Source organism: Botryllus schlosseri, chromosome 11, assembly GCF_051294905.1.
Source record: "Botryllus schlosseri isolate E-star chromosome 11, Bs_hap1, whole genome shotgun sequence".
NCBI classification, from domain to species: Eukaryota; Metazoa; Chordata; class Ascidiacea; order Stolidobranchia; family Styelidae; genus Botryllus; species Botryllus schlosseri.
The window spans coordinates 28,065,934-28,088,220 of record NC_137246.1 but is presented as its reverse complement, the minus strand read 5'-3'; the positions used below and the strand labels follow the sequence as shown (position 1 = coordinate 28,088,220).

The 22,287-nt window shown below is 38.9% G+C and overlaps 1 protein-coding gene across 1 annotated transcript; it reads left to right on the top strand.

Annotated features, from left to right (window-relative positions):
• The first annotated feature begins 1,859 nt into the window (after nucleotides 1-1,859).
• LOC145451009 (uncharacterized) lies at nucleotides 1,860-21,840 on the top strand. The gene is made up of 15 exons (XM_080329497.1): nucleotides 1,860-2,088; nucleotides 2,598-2,762; nucleotides 4,216-4,313; nucleotides 4,778-4,823; nucleotides 5,671-5,771; nucleotides 8,771-8,890; nucleotides 12,416-12,566; nucleotides 14,240-14,385; nucleotides 14,925-15,071; nucleotides 15,380-15,521; nucleotides 16,282-16,448; nucleotides 17,047-17,201; nucleotides 17,920-17,984; nucleotides 18,041-18,129; nucleotides 18,998-21,840. The coding sequence occupies exons 1-15, from the start codon at nucleotides 1,983-1,985 to the stop codon at nucleotides 20,759-20,761; spliced, it is 3,462 nt and encodes a 1,153-aa protein (XP_080185623.1). The 5' UTR covers nucleotides 1,860-1,982; the 3' UTR covers nucleotides 20,762-21,840.
• Nucleotides 21,841-22,287: the final 447 nt, after the last annotated feature.

Below are 22,287 nucleotides of genomic sequence, written 5' to 3'. Positions count from 1 at the left end.
ACGGAGTTGCGATACGGCGCCATGAGGTCATCTAGTCTGCGCCCCCGTTTTTTTTCCTCCTCCATGCTATCCGTGATTGCTGAGCGCCGAGCAGGATAGCTGCGGATACCATTTTTCGAGTCTTTGGTATGACCCGGCCGGGGATCGAACCCACGACCTACCGCTCGAGAAGCCGGACACATAATGTGTCTCATTTCTATTCGTAGGTGGTCGTTAGTTGTATCTCTATGGTCTTTTGAATTGATGAAATATGAATTGAATGAATGAATGAGATTTTTGCAAACAACGCAAGTTCCTTCATCTCTTTTATTATTTACCCTGACACGTCAATTTTCTCTATGAAATAGTAAACCGGTTGCCATATTCTTAATGTAGCATTGACGATATAGTTATTTTCTTGCATTATAAATATAGCCTCTTGTTATTTAATGCTTTTATTTCACAATAATATGGGAGATATATCATTTTAGTTGAATCAATCATAAATCTCGACGCATATGTTATGACCTACACTGCTAATGTTTATATAGCTCAGTGCTAATGACTTACGCCATAATCGTGTAAATCTGGCACTACGGTTTCTTGCATATGGCCTGACGCGATTTCCACAACAAACTTAGCGCTTAGCCCTGGTGTGCGATTGGGTTAATTTTTGCTTTTCATACTATTCTGGTTTTTTTTGGGGTGGTTGTAAAGGCTGGCTGTTCATAGAGTTACGGTGACCGCGGAAGGTAGCAAACTATGTCCCAACTCGATTTTGCTAGTATACTGTCGGACTCGGTGATGTATACCGTTACTGGAATTCGCCCCTGCTGTTCTATATAGCCCAGTAAGCCCGCTACTCTCATGTTGGACATTTTCTTTTACGGTGTTGGCATCCATTCCAATGAAAGCCTGATCGCGATACGCCACTGAGACAAAATAATAAAACGCGCTCATTTCACTGTTTCAGTGTATGAGTGGGAGACGAGTTAGTTGTATACAATAGTATGGTTAAGTCAGAACAGTTCAAGTTCAACATGCTCACAATAATAGACAGCGCGAAGATTGCCTGATGAACCAGTTTGTTTCGTGTTTGTAGTACAGGAATTTATCATTACTTAAATTTGCTAGTACCATATAGTAGCTTATAAAACAGTTGCAAGAAAAATTGTGTTCAACATGTGAATGTTTTGTTGTGAGTTTTAACTGGGAAAAAATGAGACCATATTATTGATGTGCATTTGAGCATAAATTACAGCACACAAAATCCAATTATAGACCGATATTTAAAATGCAAACACAGATTTTGAATTTGTTTTGGATAATTCTGAATGTTTAAATTTTATTACATTGAAAATCTGAGTTTACTTCTAACCATCACTCCGTCAAATCGTCAAATCCTATGTCCAAATCATCGACTCGAACTTGTCAAAATTTAGTTACCATACGTTTAAAATCTGAAAAATATTTCTTCCATCACTACAAATTCCATAGTTGAATTCAGCGACAGAGTTTGTTTATTCAAACGTCTGCTTTACTATACGGAAAAAATATAAATTAAATAAAAATACTAGTACAGCAATAAGCTATACTTCTTGATATTGCGTCCCCTTTATTACCAGCAAAAATAAGCTAACTAATACATTCATTGAATATATAATAATAATGAATTATTGTACTATCATCTCAATTTTATGTTGTATATATATCATTTTATCATTCAAAGTTTCTGGCTACTGGTTACTGTATAAATCAGTTTTTTAATTGAAGTAACATTTTCTAAAATTTGAAAAAAATGATGATCAATGATTTTTCAACAGACCCACAGCAAAAAAATACTTTGGGAATGCTTAGTTTAATCCGCGAGTTTCTCCTTTTAAAACCTTTATCCGTTTCTTTTACACAGAATTTCCATTTTATAATTATGCCTGTGGGTAGCTTCAATGAAGTCTGAGAAATAGCAAGCTTGTAACTACTCGGTCGACTGCGGCCCGAAAATCATGGCGGATGTTTGTGCGGAAGACATTTCTGAGGAAATTAAGAAATCAGAGTCTGATACAAATCTTGTGAACGGGAATTTAAATGAAATAAAGGATGAACAAAATGGTGAAGACTTTGATTTATTAACGCTGAAAGTGTTGGCGGGTTCCCAGCAAAATCTGGTTTCACACCTAACGCCAGTATCTTATCACAGCGTATATATACTTACAATATATAATAGTTTAATTTCATATCCACACATCATTTGATTTGGAAATGAACCCTGATATTTTTGGCTGACACTCGTCAGGGGTAATCGTCAGTAACTAGTAAGATTGTTAATAGCCCTATACAATGTTCTTCCCAATTCTCTACTAGTTGCTGACGATTCCAAACCCCTAACAAGTGTCAGCCGAATACACTATTCAATTGTATATTGAAGAGCTGTATCTCCAAGAAGCTCTTTGATTTCTTATAATAACCAGATAAACTCATTGTTATATTGGGACTAGAGCCGGACTGATTATTATCGGGTCGCAGATAATACCGAGTCAAGGTTGGGAACCCCTGATATAGAGGCTGTTATTATTTATGAATTCAAAAATAGACAAAACCCTGACACTCGATTATTTCAGACTGTAAAGATGACAAAAAAGGCCTGAACAGGTCAGTTTCGTGCGGAAGTATTCTTCAAGGAACCGGAATGAGTAAAATGAAAAATTTATCGAGAAGGGTGAGCTTCCCTTCTGACGATAAATTAATTTCTGGCTACAACGAACCAAGAAACCCATGGGAGCACGGTGAGGTTTACTGTAACAGGTTATATAAAATATATTGGCGTATTGTTTTTTGTACAAACTTTTGGCTTGAAATCAGTTCGATTAATTACCAAGGATCTTGGTACTGCAACTACTGTAGCAAATAATATTCAATAGATTCTGAAATTTTGCACAAACTGGATCCTGGAAAGTATCTGGCTTGTAGTTTTATGCATTTTTGAACTGAATATATTCTAATGTATAATCATTGAAATGAACCCCATTATTTTCATCTGCCACTCGTCAGGGGTAATTGTCAGCAACTAGTAGAGAATTTGAAAGAACTTTGTATATCAACAATCGCATCACCAAATATGGCATCACCTGCATGAAAATGCGAATGTTTGGGTTTATTTCTACGCAATTGAATAGTATATTAAATTGAGTTTAGTGTCCCCATATCGTCGCTATGGAATCAAAATAGCTTACCGGTATGTAAGGTTTTCATTTTCTTACCACGGTTGATGACCATGAAGCAATGAAATATAGAAGACTCATATATTGTGGGGAAAAAATGAAAATTTTAGAAAAACTTGTATTTCTATGAATTTGAAATATAGATCTCAAAATTTGAAAAACAGCCATACGGTAATTCAATTTACAAGTAGCCCATTCCCTGTGAAATCACTTGAAGCTGCACTGCACTCTAAAAATGATGTGGTCTCAAATTGAAGGGCAAAACGAAAAAACATTTTTGGCCGCAGCCGTTTCCTTCAGAACGCCACCGTAATGGTGCTGCAATTGATTGAAATTTCCACAAAAACTTCATGCTCCAGCAGTCACGCAGAGATCAAACTTTATAGTTGTTAGCCGATGTTCTGAAGGAAATATGTCGTACATGCCAAGGTGGTTTAGATACCGCGTTCAAAGACAGATGTCTAGTCAGGAGATTTATGGCAAAATCGGGCATAGTGTATTCTATTTCTTTAGGACAGAAATAGATCATGTCCTATTCTTATGTATCAAACATTGTTAGACATGATCGATTTCTGTCCTAAATAGAATACACTAGGCCCGATTTTGACATGAATCTCCTGACTGAACATCTTCCGTTGAACATGGTATCGAAACCACCTTGGCGTGTACGACTTATTTCCTTCATAACATCGGATAACAACTATATAAAGTTTGATCTTTGCGTGACTGCTGGAGCGTGAAGATTTTGTGGAAATTTCAATAACTTGCAGCTCCATTACGGTGGCGTTCTGAAGAAATCGGCTGCGGCCAAAAATGTTTTTTTTTTGTTTTGCACTTCAATTTGAGACGACATCATTTTTAGAGTGCAGTGCCCCTTGAAGAATTTACTCTTGCAGCCCAAGGCACTGGGTATCCAGTGTTATATTTTCTGAAGGCTAAATCCATTTCATAGACTAAATATTATTCTTTCCAATGCAAACCTATCGCAACCTTTCCGACAAAAATGATTTCACTGCAGCACACAACACGACGACAGAGGATCTGATCCAAGCTTACACGGAAGCTTGCCAGAGCTGGAACGTGAAGCCAATCACAAAACTACTTCTTCAGCTGCAGGTTTGAGGCAGTTTTTCTTTTCTGAACTGGTCACCATATTAATCTAATGTTGCCGTGATTATGAGTTATTATGACAACACTGTAGAGTGCAGGCCTACAATAAAAGCGATAAATAGACCCTATCAAGAAAACACAATTTAATGTGATAATTCAATTCAACAATATATTGATGAGTTAGTATGTTAGCCATTCCATGTCCAAGTTTTCGCAAAGTCAGTAATTCTAGTTGTAATCTAACTTGGAAAAAAGTATGTAGCTATAATCCTTATACTAATTAGATATGGAAAAAATAGACGTGTATAATTCTAATTCTAGTCATATTTATAAAAAAAACTGTGTAATGTAATGTGGAAAATCTGAAAATTTCTCTAGTTGTCCAAGCCTGCTTACCGGTACCACTGTTGCACGGTGACCGGTGACCGTTGGTCATAGAAACTTCGCAACCCAAATTTCATTATTTTCAGGAAATCCGAGACTTCACCGTTCGTGCCAACTCGTTAACATTGAAAGGTTGGTCGCTATTGATTTTATTTATTGATTACAGTAGGAGATGGCGAGTGATGATGAGTAATTGCAATGTCCATACTTTGTTGCTCATTACTGCCAAAATAGTCATCGATTTGAACACGACACAAAACATAGTGATTGGTCTCTTGGGATATTTGGTGGTACAATTGTTAATATGCAATGTTCTTTTCAATACTCTGCTAAAAACTGACGAATATCTCGGACTAGTGTCAGCCGAAAATTTTTGGTTCCATTTCAATATTAATGTATTATTAGCATGTTATAGCATGTTTTTGTGAATTCCCAAGTCCACACTATACTGTGAGCCGACAATCTTGATTCTTTCTCCAATGTTTTGATTTTTCCATTTCATTTCATTGTGTTTTTATACATCAAAATGGTGGCGGAGCATTAGAGCTGTAAATTCAAATTTGACCGTCTACCCCGTGAAATTGTTGAGTTGTCTTCAAAAACGATGCAAAACAAATTTGACGCAATTCCAACCCGTAGAAGCGAAGCTATTTAATTTCTTCATAAATAATTCTGTGATTACCCACCGTCGTTGCTATTTTTGCAATCCAAAATTTCCATCTGCAATAACTGCGCTTCTAGCAGTTCTAGACAAATTAATAACATCATGAGGTTGACAGTAATATTTCAAATTTTTTTAAATTTTTTATAATAAATTCAAAATATTTAAAATCTGTACCTTTACATCTACCACTTTGAATCGAGTCAAATTTAGTGTGCAACGTTTTTAGCCAGCCTAACAATTTAATTGGCGAATCCCCGTAATCAATCATCTTTTGGTATCGAAGAATTTTCCTACATCTCAAGGATATGTATTTAGGTGAAAAGCTGGAAATGCGGGTCGTTGAAACGTTGGAGTCCATTTTCAAAAGAGTTCAATTCGTCACAATAGATCTGGAGGCAACGAACTTGGATGAAGATGTGAGTTTCCATTTCCAATTTCTCTGTTATTAGTTGCTGACGATTACCCATGACGGATGTCAGCCGAAAATGTTCTCGTTTATTTCAATATCAATACTGTACCTATTCATTTTAAATTCTGTCGCTGAATTTTGAGGGGGGTCAGCTTTTATGATAGGTTCAAACAGAACTTTTACCACGTTCATGGCCCGAATGTCTAAATAAGGAGTTCCCAAACTGTTGGCCATGATAACATTTATCATCTCTAAATCTGCATCGCTATAACAACAGAAATAGATTAAAATTTAATAATAATACTACTGCATCAGCAGCAATATACTACTTTTTCATCTTGAATTTCTATGTTTATTTTACTTTTAGATTTATTAATATTTAATCATTTTTGTAATGTTAAAAGAAGGAAGTATGACGAATGTTATCTTACATAGCAGTATGACAAAGGAGCGTTCAAAAAGGCTGTTCAAAATAACTTTTTTTTCTCAAATTTTACTGGTTACTTGATACAACTGTTGGGTTGCCTAAAAAAATGCTGCACAGCAGTTTTGGGTCAATCCCAACCTATAGGAGCATTGCTACATAAGAAAAAGGTTTTGGATCTATTTAATAAAAATAAATATAATTTTTTTTCTAATTTAACTTGCCAGCCAATGAAATTATTAGGTTGTCTGATGCACAACAAATTAGGCAATTGAATTCTGATAATTTTAGAAGAGGGTCATGGTGTAAAGAGTGTTGGGAACCCCTGGTCTGCATGCGTGCATAGGTTTGAACCCAGTGCTATGTCGTTTGAATACAGTTTTTCGGAATATCGAAGATGCGTGCTCTGTTCAGTCAATGTGCCCTCGCATTTAGAGCCTTTCGTGTGGTGTGTCGTCATGATTATGTCATACCTTGTATTCAATTCATTGCTAAGATGCAAACTTTTTGCATGTGATTTGTCAACTGGTTGTGACCAGAAGCTTCTGTTTAATGTGTTATATCGGATACCATGTCACAATTATGAAATTTTTTCGCCCAGACTTAAAAGTAGCACTAATAATTGTGCAAAGTCAAAATTTGATATAGCGGAATGAGTGGCATTTATTTGTAGATTAACGAGATTGACAAACTCCACAACGCGTGTAAAGCAATTCATCTTGTTTCAATTGCCCAATCGAGATATGTAAGCTGGACTGACATGACTGCGCATTGTAGGCATTGTAGGTGATCGATGTTATTGAAAACCCACGTAATTTGCTAGAGAGTCATGCACAGCTGACATCATGTTATGTCCACCTACGTAATATTAAACCTTGGTGCCAACTGCGGCAACACAGGGAGTTCATCGTTCTGTCTATATTTCAAGTGCTTCATTTCTTATGTCTTAATTACTGACGTTCTTGTGGAAAACCGAATCGATTCTTTTAAATATACATAAATCGTTTCGAATTGTATTTAAAGGTTTTGTTGTATTCTTAGTTTTAGTTCCGCATTTTGGAAATCCAGTAGTTTGCACAAGTGTGAGCACAAGTTGACCTAAAATGTAATCTTGCTGGCATTACTAGTCATCGACGATCGTGAATTAACCATTTTTGCCTGCTTGCACCATTATTATTTTATTGTGATGCTTTGGCTGCGAAAACGAAGAAATTATTTGTGCCATCTGAACCACTTTTCATGTCCTTGGTAATGCTGTTGGTTTTCCGAGTGCTATGATGTCACAGAGTAAGAGTGCCTGTCAATAGACAGAGTCAATATCCATCACCGTTCTCCTGTTTGATGAAGCGTGGAAATGAGTGTTGACTTAAATATTCATACGACGTGTTTACATAGGCTGGAGGTCGTTTGATAGCGTTCTGCAACCATGTTGTCGATGCCTAGTGTTATGCCCTCAACAAATTGTAATTCCATTTCCTAATGAAAGACGTGCTCATTTCCGTCAGATATATTCCTTTATGAACCGAGCTTGGTTATGAGTAGGGTTGGGGAAAATGATTCTAGTAGCAATTGATGATTCGAAAATGATTCGAGTCAGATAGTGATATTTGATGTTTTTGAATATCAAAAAAATATACGCGATCGCACTTCGTTATTTTTTTTCAATGAAAAATTTAATTTCAATGGCTTCTTACTGTCTTTGGAGCCTCAAAATCTGGGTTATTTGTGTCATTCGGCACCCAAAACATGTTGCACAAAGCTACGACTATTCACAGAAACTACATATCTGTGAGAAATATAGAATTATATTCAATGGCGTGTAACTGTCAGTTTTACCTTGTGTCCGTAAAAAATGCATTTTTTAACGTTCCAAGTCAATATTACTGTTATCATGTCATAATCATTGGTAGTCGAATACTGCAGTGTTGCAGCCAAGTCACAATGTTCCGAGTCACAAGTCAATCTCACATTTATAGTTTTGACTAATTCAAGTCATGTTCTGTTCACCACAAGTCCGAGTCCAAGTCAGCTATTAGAGGGTCGAATCCGAGTCATTATGTTCACTGTTCAGTTTTCAGTTCACTCCAGTTCAACCACTTTTATCAACTCTGGTAGAGTGATATTAACCGGCTCGCAATCATAATATAGTTATTTTCCTCAGTTTCTGGCCCTATCTTCCAAGTATCAGTACTGATAGACGAAATCCAATCATGTGGTGAATTTACTATTCTTCGAAGTTACAATGAAATGTCTGTCTTGGCCGTCCTAGTCTTGAGTCATATGACTTGGTTCGAGTCATGCGCAATGACTCGTTTACAAGTCGAGTCGATACTAAAATTGACTCGAGTCGAGTCATTTCACGCATTTGAAAAAAAAGACTCGAGACAAGTTGAGTCACCAAAAAATCTGACTCGAGTCGACTCATTACAACCCTGGTAAGTGGTAATACTCGACTCGACTCGAAGCCTAACACTCAGTTCAGACTCGAACCACGCAGGTTCTCGAGTTTGCCCCGGCCCGGCTCTATTTGTGAACATGTCGTGACAAACAAATGACGCCGGCAAACAACTTTGTTGTCTCAGGCGGGAGCGTCCTTGTTTGACATGATCGAATTTTACGAATCTGCCGTCAACGTCCTGGTCGGATTCAACAAGAACCTCGGCAACCGGGGCTGGCAGGCAGCCGCGCACATGATGAGAAAGGTGGGTCTCTTTGAAAGCATATTTGGATAACGAGATAATTCTAACTGTCTAATTAGAACGAGATATTGGTGATCTGATTTATTATCTAATTTGTGGGGTATTTCTATGTTCTCATTTTCAATCTAATCTATTTCTGGTTTTCCTTAAAATAATACAGGGAACTGTAGACCTATAATAGGCCTTTTGCAGGACTTCGATCACGTGACTAGATACGCATAGCAACAACAAATTGGTTAGCAAGCTACTTTCTCGCGCACCTGCTTCAGTGCTAAATATCGCATAGTGTACTGTTGATTTCTGGTTGTAAACGTTTCGGAAATTTGTTGTAGAAGTCATCAGAGATTTAGCTATGCTAGATGTCAATCCTGTACAAAGCACATAGAATGATATCGTCAGAATTACGCAGAAATCCGTCGTTAACGTAGCCGTATTTCGGATACAGTATATTATCGTTTTCGGGCTGTAAACGTTCGCAAGTGTCATGGAGATGCGCAAGGATTCAAATATGTTGGATGTCTTTGATTCATGAACTATGTAAACTCCTTGCGTCGAAATGATCGACATTGTAGCCGTTATTTGGTGGTCAACTATGATTTTATGACACAAAATTCGACATTGCAGGACATTGACTGCGTGATATTTATTGCAGCATTAAGTTAGGTGTGGATAGTATACTATAGTTGTATCATAGCAATTTACAGCGTAGCTACGTTGTAAATTGCTATGGTTGTATTGTAGCGGTAGTTGGTAATCATTGCAGCATTTTGATGATTGATATCGATTGCAATATGTATAGGATACTGCTATTTTTAAGCCTAAGAGACAATGACTGCCAGTGCCAGTACGTTGATGTGTTATGAATTCATGCAATGTGCTACATACCATATATATATTAAATATCCTAAGCTATTGTATGACTTCTCAGTTAAACAATTCAAAATATTTAGACCTCTACACCTATATATTTCAAGTTATTGATCATTCTGTCATGCTGCCAAGTGCCACTACCCGAAGGAAAATGATCATCAGCTCCAATTGAGGGTGAAACAAACTGTCCCGGGGCCTGGATTACTTGATTGATTGCCTGGATTGGATTACTTCACTCTATGGCACAGTGCAAATATCTTGAGTTTCAAGACATATGGCTATACCACATGCATACGGATTAATGATCTGATGGATTATCCCAAGAGAGCCGAACATAGGCAACTAAGAAATTGATGATGCCCTCGTCAAGAATTCAGCCTGGAGCCAATTATTATCACCACATAAAATTTGGTCATGCGGTGGAAGGCAGCGTGGTTTCATGTCAGCAGATGATCTGACCACTGACTAACTGTCCTGAACTTCTTTCCCGATGTTAATGTCTGCTTTGAAAATGATATTTCATTTGTGTACAGCAAGACAAGCGCTCTTCCGTGGATGCTATGAATATGTCTAGACAAGTGGCTATGGAGGTAGAGGAAAATACATAGGCATAACAGTCTCGGCAGTTATTGAACTTGATAAGGTTACCATCCATTTTTCTTCAACTATTTCTTATGCTCTGGGTATCGAATACACAAAAATAATAATAAATCGATCTTCTTTGCAAGTTTATTTGTAAATTCAATGAATCAAAGAATATCATAAGTTCAGAATATTACGGAGTCAATGCGAAAGAAACAATGTTAGTCGTCTTTAGAGGATGTTTCTGAGTTGGTTGAGCCAATACACAGAGGGGGTCAGCAACGAAGTACTATTTTACCTGAGTACTAGCGTCATTATGAGTTTAGGCCACTTCCACTTCTACTTGACACTTTTTAGGTAGTACTTTTTTGTCAGGTTTGGGATTTTGTCAACTAGAAAGTAGCTTTGGCGCATGATTGCATCCCCTTCAAGCGTGAGGTTGTCATAACAACTGGGCAAAATAGCCCCAGTACCACGGTAACTAAATTAATTTTTGAAAATTGCACTTATTTGTGGTGTCATCACCCTTTTGCGTTGATCAAGAAGATGCAACATGCAATGTTTACAGTTGTCACATGGCATCAATTTCTAAAACTAAGTGACCCTCAACCAAATCTACTTCATGTAACGAATTTCTTGACCGCTTTTCAGAAATTCATTTCTACTTCCACTTAAAGTACTTTGGACATGTCCTGGATGTAATTAGTGCTACTTGTACTGGAGTATAAATTAAGGCATTACTTCAACTCGGTTCCCAACAATGACCACGTCTGGGTATAGGATGACCGATCTTGTCACTGCGTTTGAGCTGCTCTAAGAGTTATATGATAGTTACTTCCCTTAGTTCGCTAAATATCGCACATATGTGACATCAACTATTTATCAAAATCGAGTGTGATTTGCCAAATCCACTTCAATCGCAGTTGCAAAGTAGTAGTAATAAAATTGGCATTGTATAAGGCAACAATAAAGTGCACTGATTTGCTTAGTCTTGACGGCAGGTTCTCCCAAAAGATACGTCCGATGTGTTCAGCGACATTTGTTTTATAGCAGCACGCCCCAGCACCCAAACCAGCAGACAGTATATCCTGATCCTTGCGGGTCCCGGCTGCTTCAGCCATATCTTCCATCCAAAATCAGGCTCCACAACAGACAAATAGTACTGCTTGAACTAACAAATACTCTTACCAGAATATAAGCCAATCGCTTTACTTCAAATGCATAAATTTAAGTACATATGATCAGAGTTGAGTACCGTAATACGACTACGTTACCGATGGATTTCTGCGTAATTCTGACGATATCATTCTATGTGCTTTGTACAGGATTGACATCTAGCATAGCTAAATCTCTGATGACTTCTACAACAAATTTCCGAAACGTTTACAACCAGAAATCAACAGTACACTAAGCGATATTTAGCACTAAAGCAGGTGCGCGAGAAAGTAGCTTGCTAACCAATTTGTTGTTGCTATGCGTATCTAGTCACGTGATCGAAGTCCTGCAAAAGGCCTATTATAGGTGATGAGAAATAAGCCATTCTCTTGCTTCTAAAAATGAAATATAATTTGATATCAACTGTTTGAAAAAAACTGACTACAATTCTAATATTATTCGGGAAAGCTGAAAATTTTCTAGTTGTACAATAGGGTCGTTCAAATTTTACGGACTAACCCATAAAATTGTTAGGTTGGGTAAAATAAAGTTTTTGGATTTGAAAAAATAAGATTCACCATGGGCAGTTCTGTAATTAATAAATAATTTCCCACCGTAAATACTATTTTTTCGAATCCAAAATGTTCTACTCCAGTAGCTTCGCTTCAACTGGTTAGTTCTGAGCCCAATCTTTTATGCATGTTTTTTTTTAACTCAACAATTTCATGGAGAGTAAAATAGCGTCGCTTCTTTAGGTTGGAATTGAGTCAAATTTGGTGTGCATCGTTTTTTCGCCGACCTAGCCATTTTATCAAATAACCTGTGAAATTAGAAGAAATAAGTTATTTTCGAACAACCCTATCATACAACTTGGCTTGAAATCATAGGTTTCCATCGTCGCGTAACTCTCTCCCTTTTCAGATGTCTTGTCTGCGTCTGTTTGACGGCCACAGCGTTCCCCTGTCCAACCAAGCGGCTCCGTTCGTTGGCCGGGCGCTAAGACTTAGCAACACGCTCGTCACTCTTCATCTCGAAAATGCTCTGCTGTCGGGACGGCCCCTGCTCCTCATTGGTGAGTCCAGGGGCGTAGCCAGCCGAAAGAAAACGGGGGATATTTATTAAAACGGGGGATATTTTTTGAAAAGATGATATTCGTTATGCTAACCACTTTATTGCGGTTTAATACACACAAATGCCGATACAACAAGGGTAAGATAATCTCGTTTGTGTTTACGTCTTTATATACATGGACATTTGCCAGTTATCTTAAAATATAGCTCTATTATGCGCAGTCGCATGCTACAGTAACAAACGGAAGGCGCTTTTGCCTTGCGCGCCACTATTTGCAGACAGCGAGGTATCTTGACCTTAATTACCAAAGCGAGGATGTAATCACGAAAGTGCGCGCAGATCATATTACAGCACAGTGGAAGATCTCTCCAATTTGCGCTCAAAGACGAACACGCAAATGAATTATAGTCTGTCGCCGTTTGATTCAAACAACCAGGATTAATTTTGTTTTAAATCAATATGATTTTTACTGTCTGCCACGATGGTGTAGTATTTTTGGTGTGTGGCGATGGTAAAGACTAATTACCGTTCGAGCTTGTGCGATTTCATCACGTGAATAACAGTGGGCTGGCGCAGGCTTAGGCTCGCGATCAAAATGCATTCCTAAACGTGTTTGCGGTGTAGAAGGGACAATTGCGAATTGTCGAGGCCAAGACTATAACTTCTGGTCATTACAATAGCTCATCGAGTAGCACTATCACGCGCCGCGAGTCACAGAGCAGCCTAATTTTCCTAGCCTCCAATGTTTTGCTACTGGCCAAGCGCGTTATAACAGGACAGTCAGCAGATGCGCCAGAGGCCCGAGACACGAAACGGCTGGAGAACTGGAAAGTGGAAACCCACACACAACAACCGAACAAAATGATCGCAAATTGGATCAATACATAATAGATTCCATACAGAACATTGGATTAGTACAATCTGTTTTGGTACTGTAGGGATCTGCTATCTCTAATGATACAAGCCTAGCGCGCATGTTCTAAACGTTTGTTGACAATAGACTGTCAAACACGAAAACCAACTCGCGCGGTATCGAAATTTCAACGCGAGTGTTATTGTTGCTGTGACTTCTGGTTCTGTAACTGGATAATATCGTTCAGATGAGACGGGAGAGCGATGCGAGATGCGTTTTTAGGGCTTCCGTAGACGAGAGAGCAATATGAGAAAAAGGCATCACCGCACTGCATTGTCTGATTGATCGATGGCGTGATGACGCCGCGCGGCAATTAGGGGATTATCGAATTAGAACAAGATATATTAGATCAATGGAAATATATGTAAGACGGGGGGGGGGGGTATTTCGAGCTTGGAAACGGGGGGTATCGGACACCGATTACCCCCCCCCCCCCTGTCTACGCCACTGGGTGAGTCCCATGATACCACATGAAATATCTATTTACCCAGACCTTATAGCAACCTAACTAATCGATCGAGATCTATTGACCACTTACAGTGTATCATTTGGAATGCATTAACACTCGGGCTGGGCACAATGTGATTGCAGTCGAATATTGAAATTATGCGCTCCTTGCCGCTAATAGTTAATTCATCAACGAGAATTGTAATTTCGATACTGTTTTCAACTGTGGAAACTGTGAATAATGGAAATGACATATCTGGGGAATCGTGATCAACCCACAGCATTGTCACAAAAGTGCTGTTTCTCTCCTACAGTCGCGGCTCTGAGAATGAACACGACCCTGCGCGAGCTCTTCCTGGCCGACAATCGCTTCAACGTGATGGACGCCTTGCAGATCGCAAACCTCCTCAAGTTCAACAGAATCCTGCAGCTGCTCGACCTCAGGAATAACCCCATTCAGGTACGTCGCATTGCATGACTTTGTCAAATTTTTTGCAGGAAGTAAGATCGTCATTGCGGCGAAAATCAATTCGGTTGATTTGGTTCATATCAGCACTATCAGTCAATATCAGCACTGTTTGCTTTCGTCAGATAAAATACGGAAGCTGTGTATTCATTTTAGTGTTTAAGTGTTGCCCGTTTGGTTTTGAGTTGGTTTCTGTGTATTTTATTTTCCTACTCAACTGCTGCATGAAATTGATGATCACTACGAAATATGTATGGGTGTCCCCGACTGTAGAGTCGTTAATCGATTGGTTCTTGACCGGAGTTTGAAAAAAAATCCCGGGGTTTTCCGGGGTTCAAGGTGTAGACCTGACTCGTACAGCAAAGGTTACGCTGATTAGCATTATATTCATTATCATCTTTTTTTGTTTGTTAGAAAATCATGTTTAGCTGAACTTCAGTCACGTAATATCAGTTTGGAAATTTGAAAACTATCTCATGCATGATTCTTGAATTTGCGTTTCATGGTTACGGAAATATATAACTCTCTCTCAGGACATCGGTCTGGGTCACCTGTGCGCCGGCCTGATCTCGCAAGCCGCGTCCACAGGGTTGAACGGCCCCACCGGGGGCTTGCAGACTTTGGTGCTCTGGAACAATCAAATCACGCACGCGGGGATGGCCAAACTGGAATCCGCTCTGGTGAGTGTTTGGCAGGGTTGTGACCAAGTCATAATCATAATATCGTAATTTCCCTCAGTCCTAACAGTTTCTGACCCCATTTTCTAAGTATCAGGACCAATAGACGAAATGGTGGTAACTTTACTATTCTTCGAAGTTACAATGAGATATCTGTCTTGGCCATCCTGGTCTCGAGTCATGTGACTTTCAATTCGATTCGAGTCATGCACAATGACTCGAGTACAAGTCGAATCGATACAAAAATTGACTCGAGTCCAGTCATGACAACCCTGGTTTGCATATCGCAACGATATGTTTTGGTGTTTCAGAAACAAACGATCAGCCTGGCCACTCTGAACCTCGGACAAAATACGATCGGAGACGACGGAATGTTGAGACTGAAGGAAGGTCTGCTACAAAACCACTCTCTTCTTCGACTGGGTCTGGTCGGAACCAAACTCACAGACGAAGGTTTGTTCCAGAGTTGGACAGTCGGAAAATTTTCAGCTTTTCCTGATTATATTAGAATTATAGCTACACAGTTTTTCCCAAATTGGACTAGAATTGGAATGATAACTGCAGCAAATTAGACTAAAATTACAAGTACTCGATTCGCAAAAACTTGAGAATCAATCAAATTCCTAATCTGGAAGAAATGCAACAAAAACAGAGTTCGCTTGTACCAAGTCAATGTCTGTTCAGCAAACTCGGCTCGTTTCGTACGATACAATTCTCTCGTAGCATTTTCAGGAAAACCGTAAACTGGATTCCAATTAAAATCAAAGCACAGAAATATTTCACAAATTAAGATTGTAATTATATTGCCGGCATTAGTCTAACTAGAATAAAATTGTGTATTGTAGACCTAGTTTTACCTAGAAAACTGTTCAACAGAAATAGTCTGAAAACATAACCGCTCAAGGAAGTAGTGCCAGTGGGTAGAATCTACATGAAATAAAAGCACTTTGCTACCGACCGCCTCTGGGGATGGCTAAAATTTGTGAAAATCCGCATGAAAATTGAGGGGCGTGAATAATTTCCCGTCCAAGAGCAATTGAATAATAAGAATATATTCATATTGAAATGAACCCGAATTCACGGGTAATCGTCAGGGAATTGTAAAAAACATTTACATTAATTCAATATGAATGTATTATTTAAATGTTTAAAATCTTCGTAAATCCATATCGGATGCAAATCATCAAATTATTTTTTATAATCCAAATATCAGGGGCCGTTGCGGTAGCAGAATATCTGGCCGAGTCGACCCGCATTATAAGACTGGACCTTCGAAACAACGACATCAAAGTGGCGGGGCTGATGGCGCTCTCTCTCGCTTTCAAGATCAACGACTCCCTCCTCAGGCTGGACATCGACAAGCCTAACAAGAAGGACGCGGTGAGTAGAGTAGATGTAAAAAATGTATGTGGGGGAGGGTCAGTGTTTTTTTTGTCTGGAAATAGCAATTTGGTGTCTACAATAATGATGAAAAGAAATTTGACGCAATTTTAACCCGTAGAAGCAAAGTTTTTTGGTTTTTCAATCATATTGCTGGGATGATCCGCAGTCCAGGCTATTTTTGCGAATCCAAAATTTTCAACTGCAATCACTTTGCTTCTACCGGTTGGAAGTCAGCAAAAGTTGTTCAGCATCGTACTTTTAGAAAACTTGACAATTCCATGGGAATGACAGTAAAATATGAAATTTTTCTAAATTTTTAACATAAATTTAAAATTTTCAAACTTTTGTGCATTCACATCTGCCAGTTGGAATAGAGCCAAATTGGGTCTGCAGAGTTTTTGTGGGCAATCTAACAATTTAATCAGCGATTACCCGGAATCAAAGTAAACACATTTCATGTTTGGTTTACACAGCCTATAACAGCCTGGCATTAACATTCAAAAGTATGTATTTTCTAAATTCCAAGCGGCTTTTTGCGGGGAATAAACTGTCCATATTTTGAGTAAGCGGTCATTGTGATTCCTGACTCTTCCAGCTGAAAGAACTGGCGGCGAAACAAGAGAGTCTGCTGAGCAACATGGTCGCGTACGCCGCTAGGAACAAAGAAGCCGCAGCATTAAAAGCGCAAGCCACTGCGACCAGAATGGAGGAAGCACGGAGAGCCGCAGAGAGAGAGAAAACAGAGATCAGGTTCGATTGCGTGTTGACATGGTCTGATGATTTCTAATTCTAGTCTAATTAGTGAAATGTTTCTATGATCCCGTAATAAATCTAGGGTAATTCCTGGTTTTGCCGAAAAGCTGCAGGTATGTATCGTACAAAACGAGCCAAGTTCGGTGTACAGACATTTGCCATGATTTGGTGTGAACTGAACTTGATTTTTGTTGTATTTCTTTCTACTCCGGAAATGAACTCCATTTTCATTTTGCGAATTTAATAATTTAATAATTTAATAATTCCAACTCTAATCTAATTCGGGAAAAACTGCCTAGTGGGATTGTTCAAATATAACTTTTTCCTTCAGATTATTGAATGAAAGAATTTCACACCATAAATAATATTTTTTTCGAATCCAAAATTTTGAACACCAATAACGTCGCTACTACTGGTTGGAATTGAGTCAAATTCGCTATGCACCGTTTTTGTAGACAATTTAACAACTCCATGAGGTTGCCAATAAAATTTGAAAAAAACAATTTTTAATAAATAATCCAAATTTTTTCCAAACATCAATAGTTTCTACAGATTGCAATCGAACCAAATTTAGCGTGCGGCGTTTTTGAGCCGAGCTGACAATTTTATTGCGTATCCAGTAAAATTTGAAGAAGCCATTTTTGAACAACCCCACAGTGTAGCTGATATGTAAAAGGGGAGAATGTTACTAACATCTCATCAATTTTTGTTCCAGATACATGGACATGACCAACACGTCGGCAGCTTCGAACAACAGCAACAATCAGCCCCGGATCCAAGGTACCGCCCGAATATCATCGATACTTTTACCAAAGCTGACTCTTCCTTTGTTACAGAAACCTCAAAACCTGTTGCCGACGGCAACGATGACACTCCAGAAGACTCGCCAGAGTTTTTACCGAGAGTCAGCGTTTCCTATCACCAGGTGATCTCAGTTCGGCCGTTACTCTCCATTTTTACATTCTTTCTACAATTCATGAACCATGACTTACTGCCAGATGAGACCAAGGTAGCCTGCGTTTTTATCATCAAGTAGAAGTAGCACTTTGAGCTGTTAATCGGTGGTGCCTACTTTGAAATTGGACTAGAACTCTTTGTAAATAATTTTTCAGAAATAAAATCCAGTTATTGTGACATGGAGATTAGGGCTGTTCAAAAAAACTTTCCCTTCAGATTTCACTGGCTACTTGATAAAATTGTTATGTTGGTTAAAAAAACTGCTGCACACCAAATTTGGCTCCGTTCCTACCAGTAGAAGCGAGGTTCATGCAGTAGAAACTTTTGAATTTATTATTAAAAAACAAAAATATTTCATTTCAGGATTTCTCTGCCGACCCAATAACCGCTAGAAGCGAAGTTACTGCTGTAGAAAAATTTCTAATTCCATGATTTTATAATGAATAATGAAAGAACCGTAAATACTATTTTATTCAAATACAAATTTTTCTACTGCTATAAATTCGCTTCTAGTGGTTGGAATTGAGCCAAATTTGGTGTACATCATCTCTACAGACAGCCTAACCATTTTTTGGGGTTGACAGAAAAATTTTGAAATTTAATTTTTTGTTTTTTTATGATAAATTCAAAACTTTCTACTGCACGAATCTCGCTTCTACTGAACAGCCCTAATGAGGATATTTCACGTTATTTTTTTGACCATTTTATTCGGTAAAATGATGCTAAAAAAATTCAAATGAAAATGTCTACATACCCATCCACTTGAGAATGTAGCGTAAGAAGGCAAAACCTGAGAGTATAAAAGTACTCTGTCAGTAATCCCCTCTGCGTTTCAGGACGTGCCCGTGATGCTGAGCAATTACGAGCTGTCCAAAAGGGCCGCGGAAGCCAGACTGCAGCCTCTCAGAGAAGAACAAAAGCTCCCGGAACCCCCGGGTCCATGTCGGTTCCAGATCCAACCGGTTTTAAACCCCGAGTCGGCTGAAAACAGGACAAAATTCGAGACTCGGACCGAGAATTCATCAGATTTCTGCGTCGGTGAACCTGGAGACTCGAAATCAACTCCGGAACAGACAGAAGCGGAAATTTTAACCCAAAGTTCATCAGATTCGTCCATTGGTGTAACGGAAGACTCGAAATCGACTCAAGAACGGACAAAGATTGAAATTTCAACCGGAAATTCATCCGGAGACTATGATTCGACTCGAGAACATACAAAAACTGTAATTTCAACCGGAAATTCATCAGATTCATCCATTGGTGCACCCAGAGACTCTGAATCGAGTGGCGTCGACAAACAGACACTACAGACCAAAGACGTTTCGTCGTTTTACGGCAGTCGGGAAAGGTTTGAAAATTTACAAATTTTGGCCGAACGTTTGACGAACACTGTCTTGAGTTTTGGGGCGGAAGAAATGTCTGCCGATGAAAGTATAACAAAAGAAGAATTTTCGGATTCAGAAAAGACGGATGCTGTACGCATAAAGTCGAGCAATCAAGATACCTCAAGCTCAGAAAGAACTGAAGAATCACGTACAGATTTGGAAGCTTCTAACTTTACGAAGTTTCCTGATGACGATAATAAAGCAAAGGATATCCCTAAAGGATTTCAGGACTTTGAAATAACAGATTCAGGCCTCAAAGAGTCGTTAAGCGATCACCATAGCGACCAGACTTCGGTGCTACGTACATCTGAAGAATCAAAAACTGATTTGGAAGCTTCTAAACTTCCTAACCTTGATACCCATCACAAAGACCAGGATACAGAAAAAGGGCAGGATAATTTTGACTCGAACACTTTTAACAGCAATGAAAATGAGTCGCGACAAAATTTTGTGAACGAAATTGCACCCGTTTTGGGTGAGATTGAAGAAAAGACGAAATCGTCATCAATCTGTGGAAGTAAGTCTGAAACCTCGAATTTGGAGGCTTCCCAACTTCCTAAGGTTTTAGATGATGATGCACGTGTTGATTATTGTGACAATGGAGGTCAAGATTCGACAGAAAGCAAGGAAAATTGTGATTCGAACAATTCTACCACCGTTGAAAATGAGTCGAAACAAGGTTTTGTGACTGAAATTACACCTATTTTGGGTGAGATTGAAGAAAATACGAAATCCTCATCAATCTGTGAAAGTGGGTTTGAAACCTCAGATTTGGAAGTTTCCCAACTTCCCAAGGTTTCAGACGACGACGCTGGGGTGGATACCCATGACAATGAAGACCAACGAACAGAAAAAGACGAGAATAATTGTGACTCAAACAATTCTGCTACCGTTGAAAATCAGCCGGAACAAGGTTTTGAGAACAAAGTCACGCCCGTTTCGGGTGAGATTGACGAAAAAACGAACTCGTCGTCAATCTGCGAAAGCGGGTTCGAGACATCGGACGATACTTTGATGGAAATGTCTCCCGTCGAAATTTTGCCAAGTATTTTACAAACTCGATCGGAACAGAACCAGGTGCTGACTCCCGACTCGGGGCTGGTTCATTTTGAGCAGGAACAGGGCGGTTTGGAATCTGGCGATAATTGTAAGTTTGAATTTTTGGACAGAACAAATGTCGATGATTCTTATTCGGACCAGACTTCTGTAGATTGATATTGTGCCCGACGCTAAATTTTATGTAGAGCTTACTTTTCTGAGGGCTATTAAGTTTGTGTTTCCGTGTAAATCACGTTTGGCGTTCAGGACTCATATTCCGAGTGAATTTGCGTCTGTGTTGATTTTTTTTTTTTGTTTCTCCGATAAATCTAACGTAGAGTTATGTTTCTGATCGCCATCAAGTTTGTGTTGCGCCAAGGAATTTCTTCACGATATCATCAAACTAGTTTTTATCCTGATTAAGAAAGGCTGGGAATACAACAGCGTAAATAATGCGGAAAGTTTAAATATGTAGGCCTACTTTTTATGGGATCACAACGAATATAATGCCAGTTTTACATCACGTTAAATATGATTTGGTATGTCTCGTCCATACCTATTTCATTGCACTTTGTGACAATGCTGTGGGTTGATCACGACTCAACAGATATATCATTTCGTAAGCTGTGTGCGACCAATTGAGGCCTACAGATATCTACATTTGGAAAATAGTGTCAAAACTATCACACTCACTGATAGCTTGGTTGTCAGTGAGAAGAGAATGACATTTTAGCATTTAGCTCTCAAAAATGAACATTTCTCACTAGTCGATTCAAATTGTTGTGCCCAGCCCGACTGATTGGTCAAGGCCGATATGACAGAAACCGATCGATTCTACTTATTTAAAATGTGAATGATTAATTCGTTTTTGTGTACGTTGTACCACGAATGTCGTGGTGATTGATATTTTGCGCTTTCACCCTTCCATCTTTTGTCCGAGTCAGTTCAATCCCAGAGCGTGTTTTTCAGCAATTGCAAAGACAGCGTAGATTTCAGCAATATATTCGGAAACTTGCAATGGTTTTGCATTGAAAATTAGAAAAATTGCGTTCGAAAACGCGTAATCCAACTCTACACTGCCGTTGAAATCAGATCCGTTATTTATTTCGCCTCAATGATACTGTCGCGACGATAAGGGGGAGAGATGTTTCCTGATGTGGAGTGACGTCGTCAATCCACACACTGTTTATTTTTATTTTCCGCGTAATTTTCTCTATATCGTTCTGCAGTAATTATATTGTTGTGCTACAATTGAATATGTTTGCGTGTTTGAGATGCCGCGTTGTGAAAAGGGGGATTCACTGTTGGGAATACGTCGAGCCATCACACATTTCGACACAAAAGGTTGAGAAGTCCCGACACATGGGACTATTTTCATAGGTGGTCAGTAGGAAGTCTGAAGTAGGTTTGGCGGTCGCTACTTGTACTCGAGTAGAAATTTGCGACAGTACTTCTATTTCTACTTTGAGTAGATTGTACCTACTTGCACTACTTACTCAATGGATATGATGTTGGGCCACTTGAAAGTTGTCAGCGAGTGAAACTGCACTCGAGTCTCTGCAAAAACTACAACAAAGTACTCCGTATCATAGCTAGGGGCCTGGTTGTCCATCCAACAAGTCGTTGCCGAATAGATTCGGTGTCCTAAACATAAAAGATGTGCGGAAACTAGAGATCGCCAAGTTTATGTATCAGTTCCACTG

Coding starts and splice junctions, on each gene's coding strand:
- LOC145451009 (XM_080329497.1), top strand. CDS start 1,983: ATGGCGGATGTTTGTGCGGAAGACATTTCTGAGGAAATTAAGAAATCA. Junction 5,772..8,770: donor CAACGAACTTGGATGAAGAT/GTGAGTTTCCAT, acceptor TTGTTGTCTCAG/GCGGGAGCGTCCTTGTTTGA. Junction 17,202..17,919: donor AGAGAGAAAACAGAGATCAG/GTTCGATTGCGT, acceptor TTTTTGTTCCAG/ATACATGGACATGACCAACA.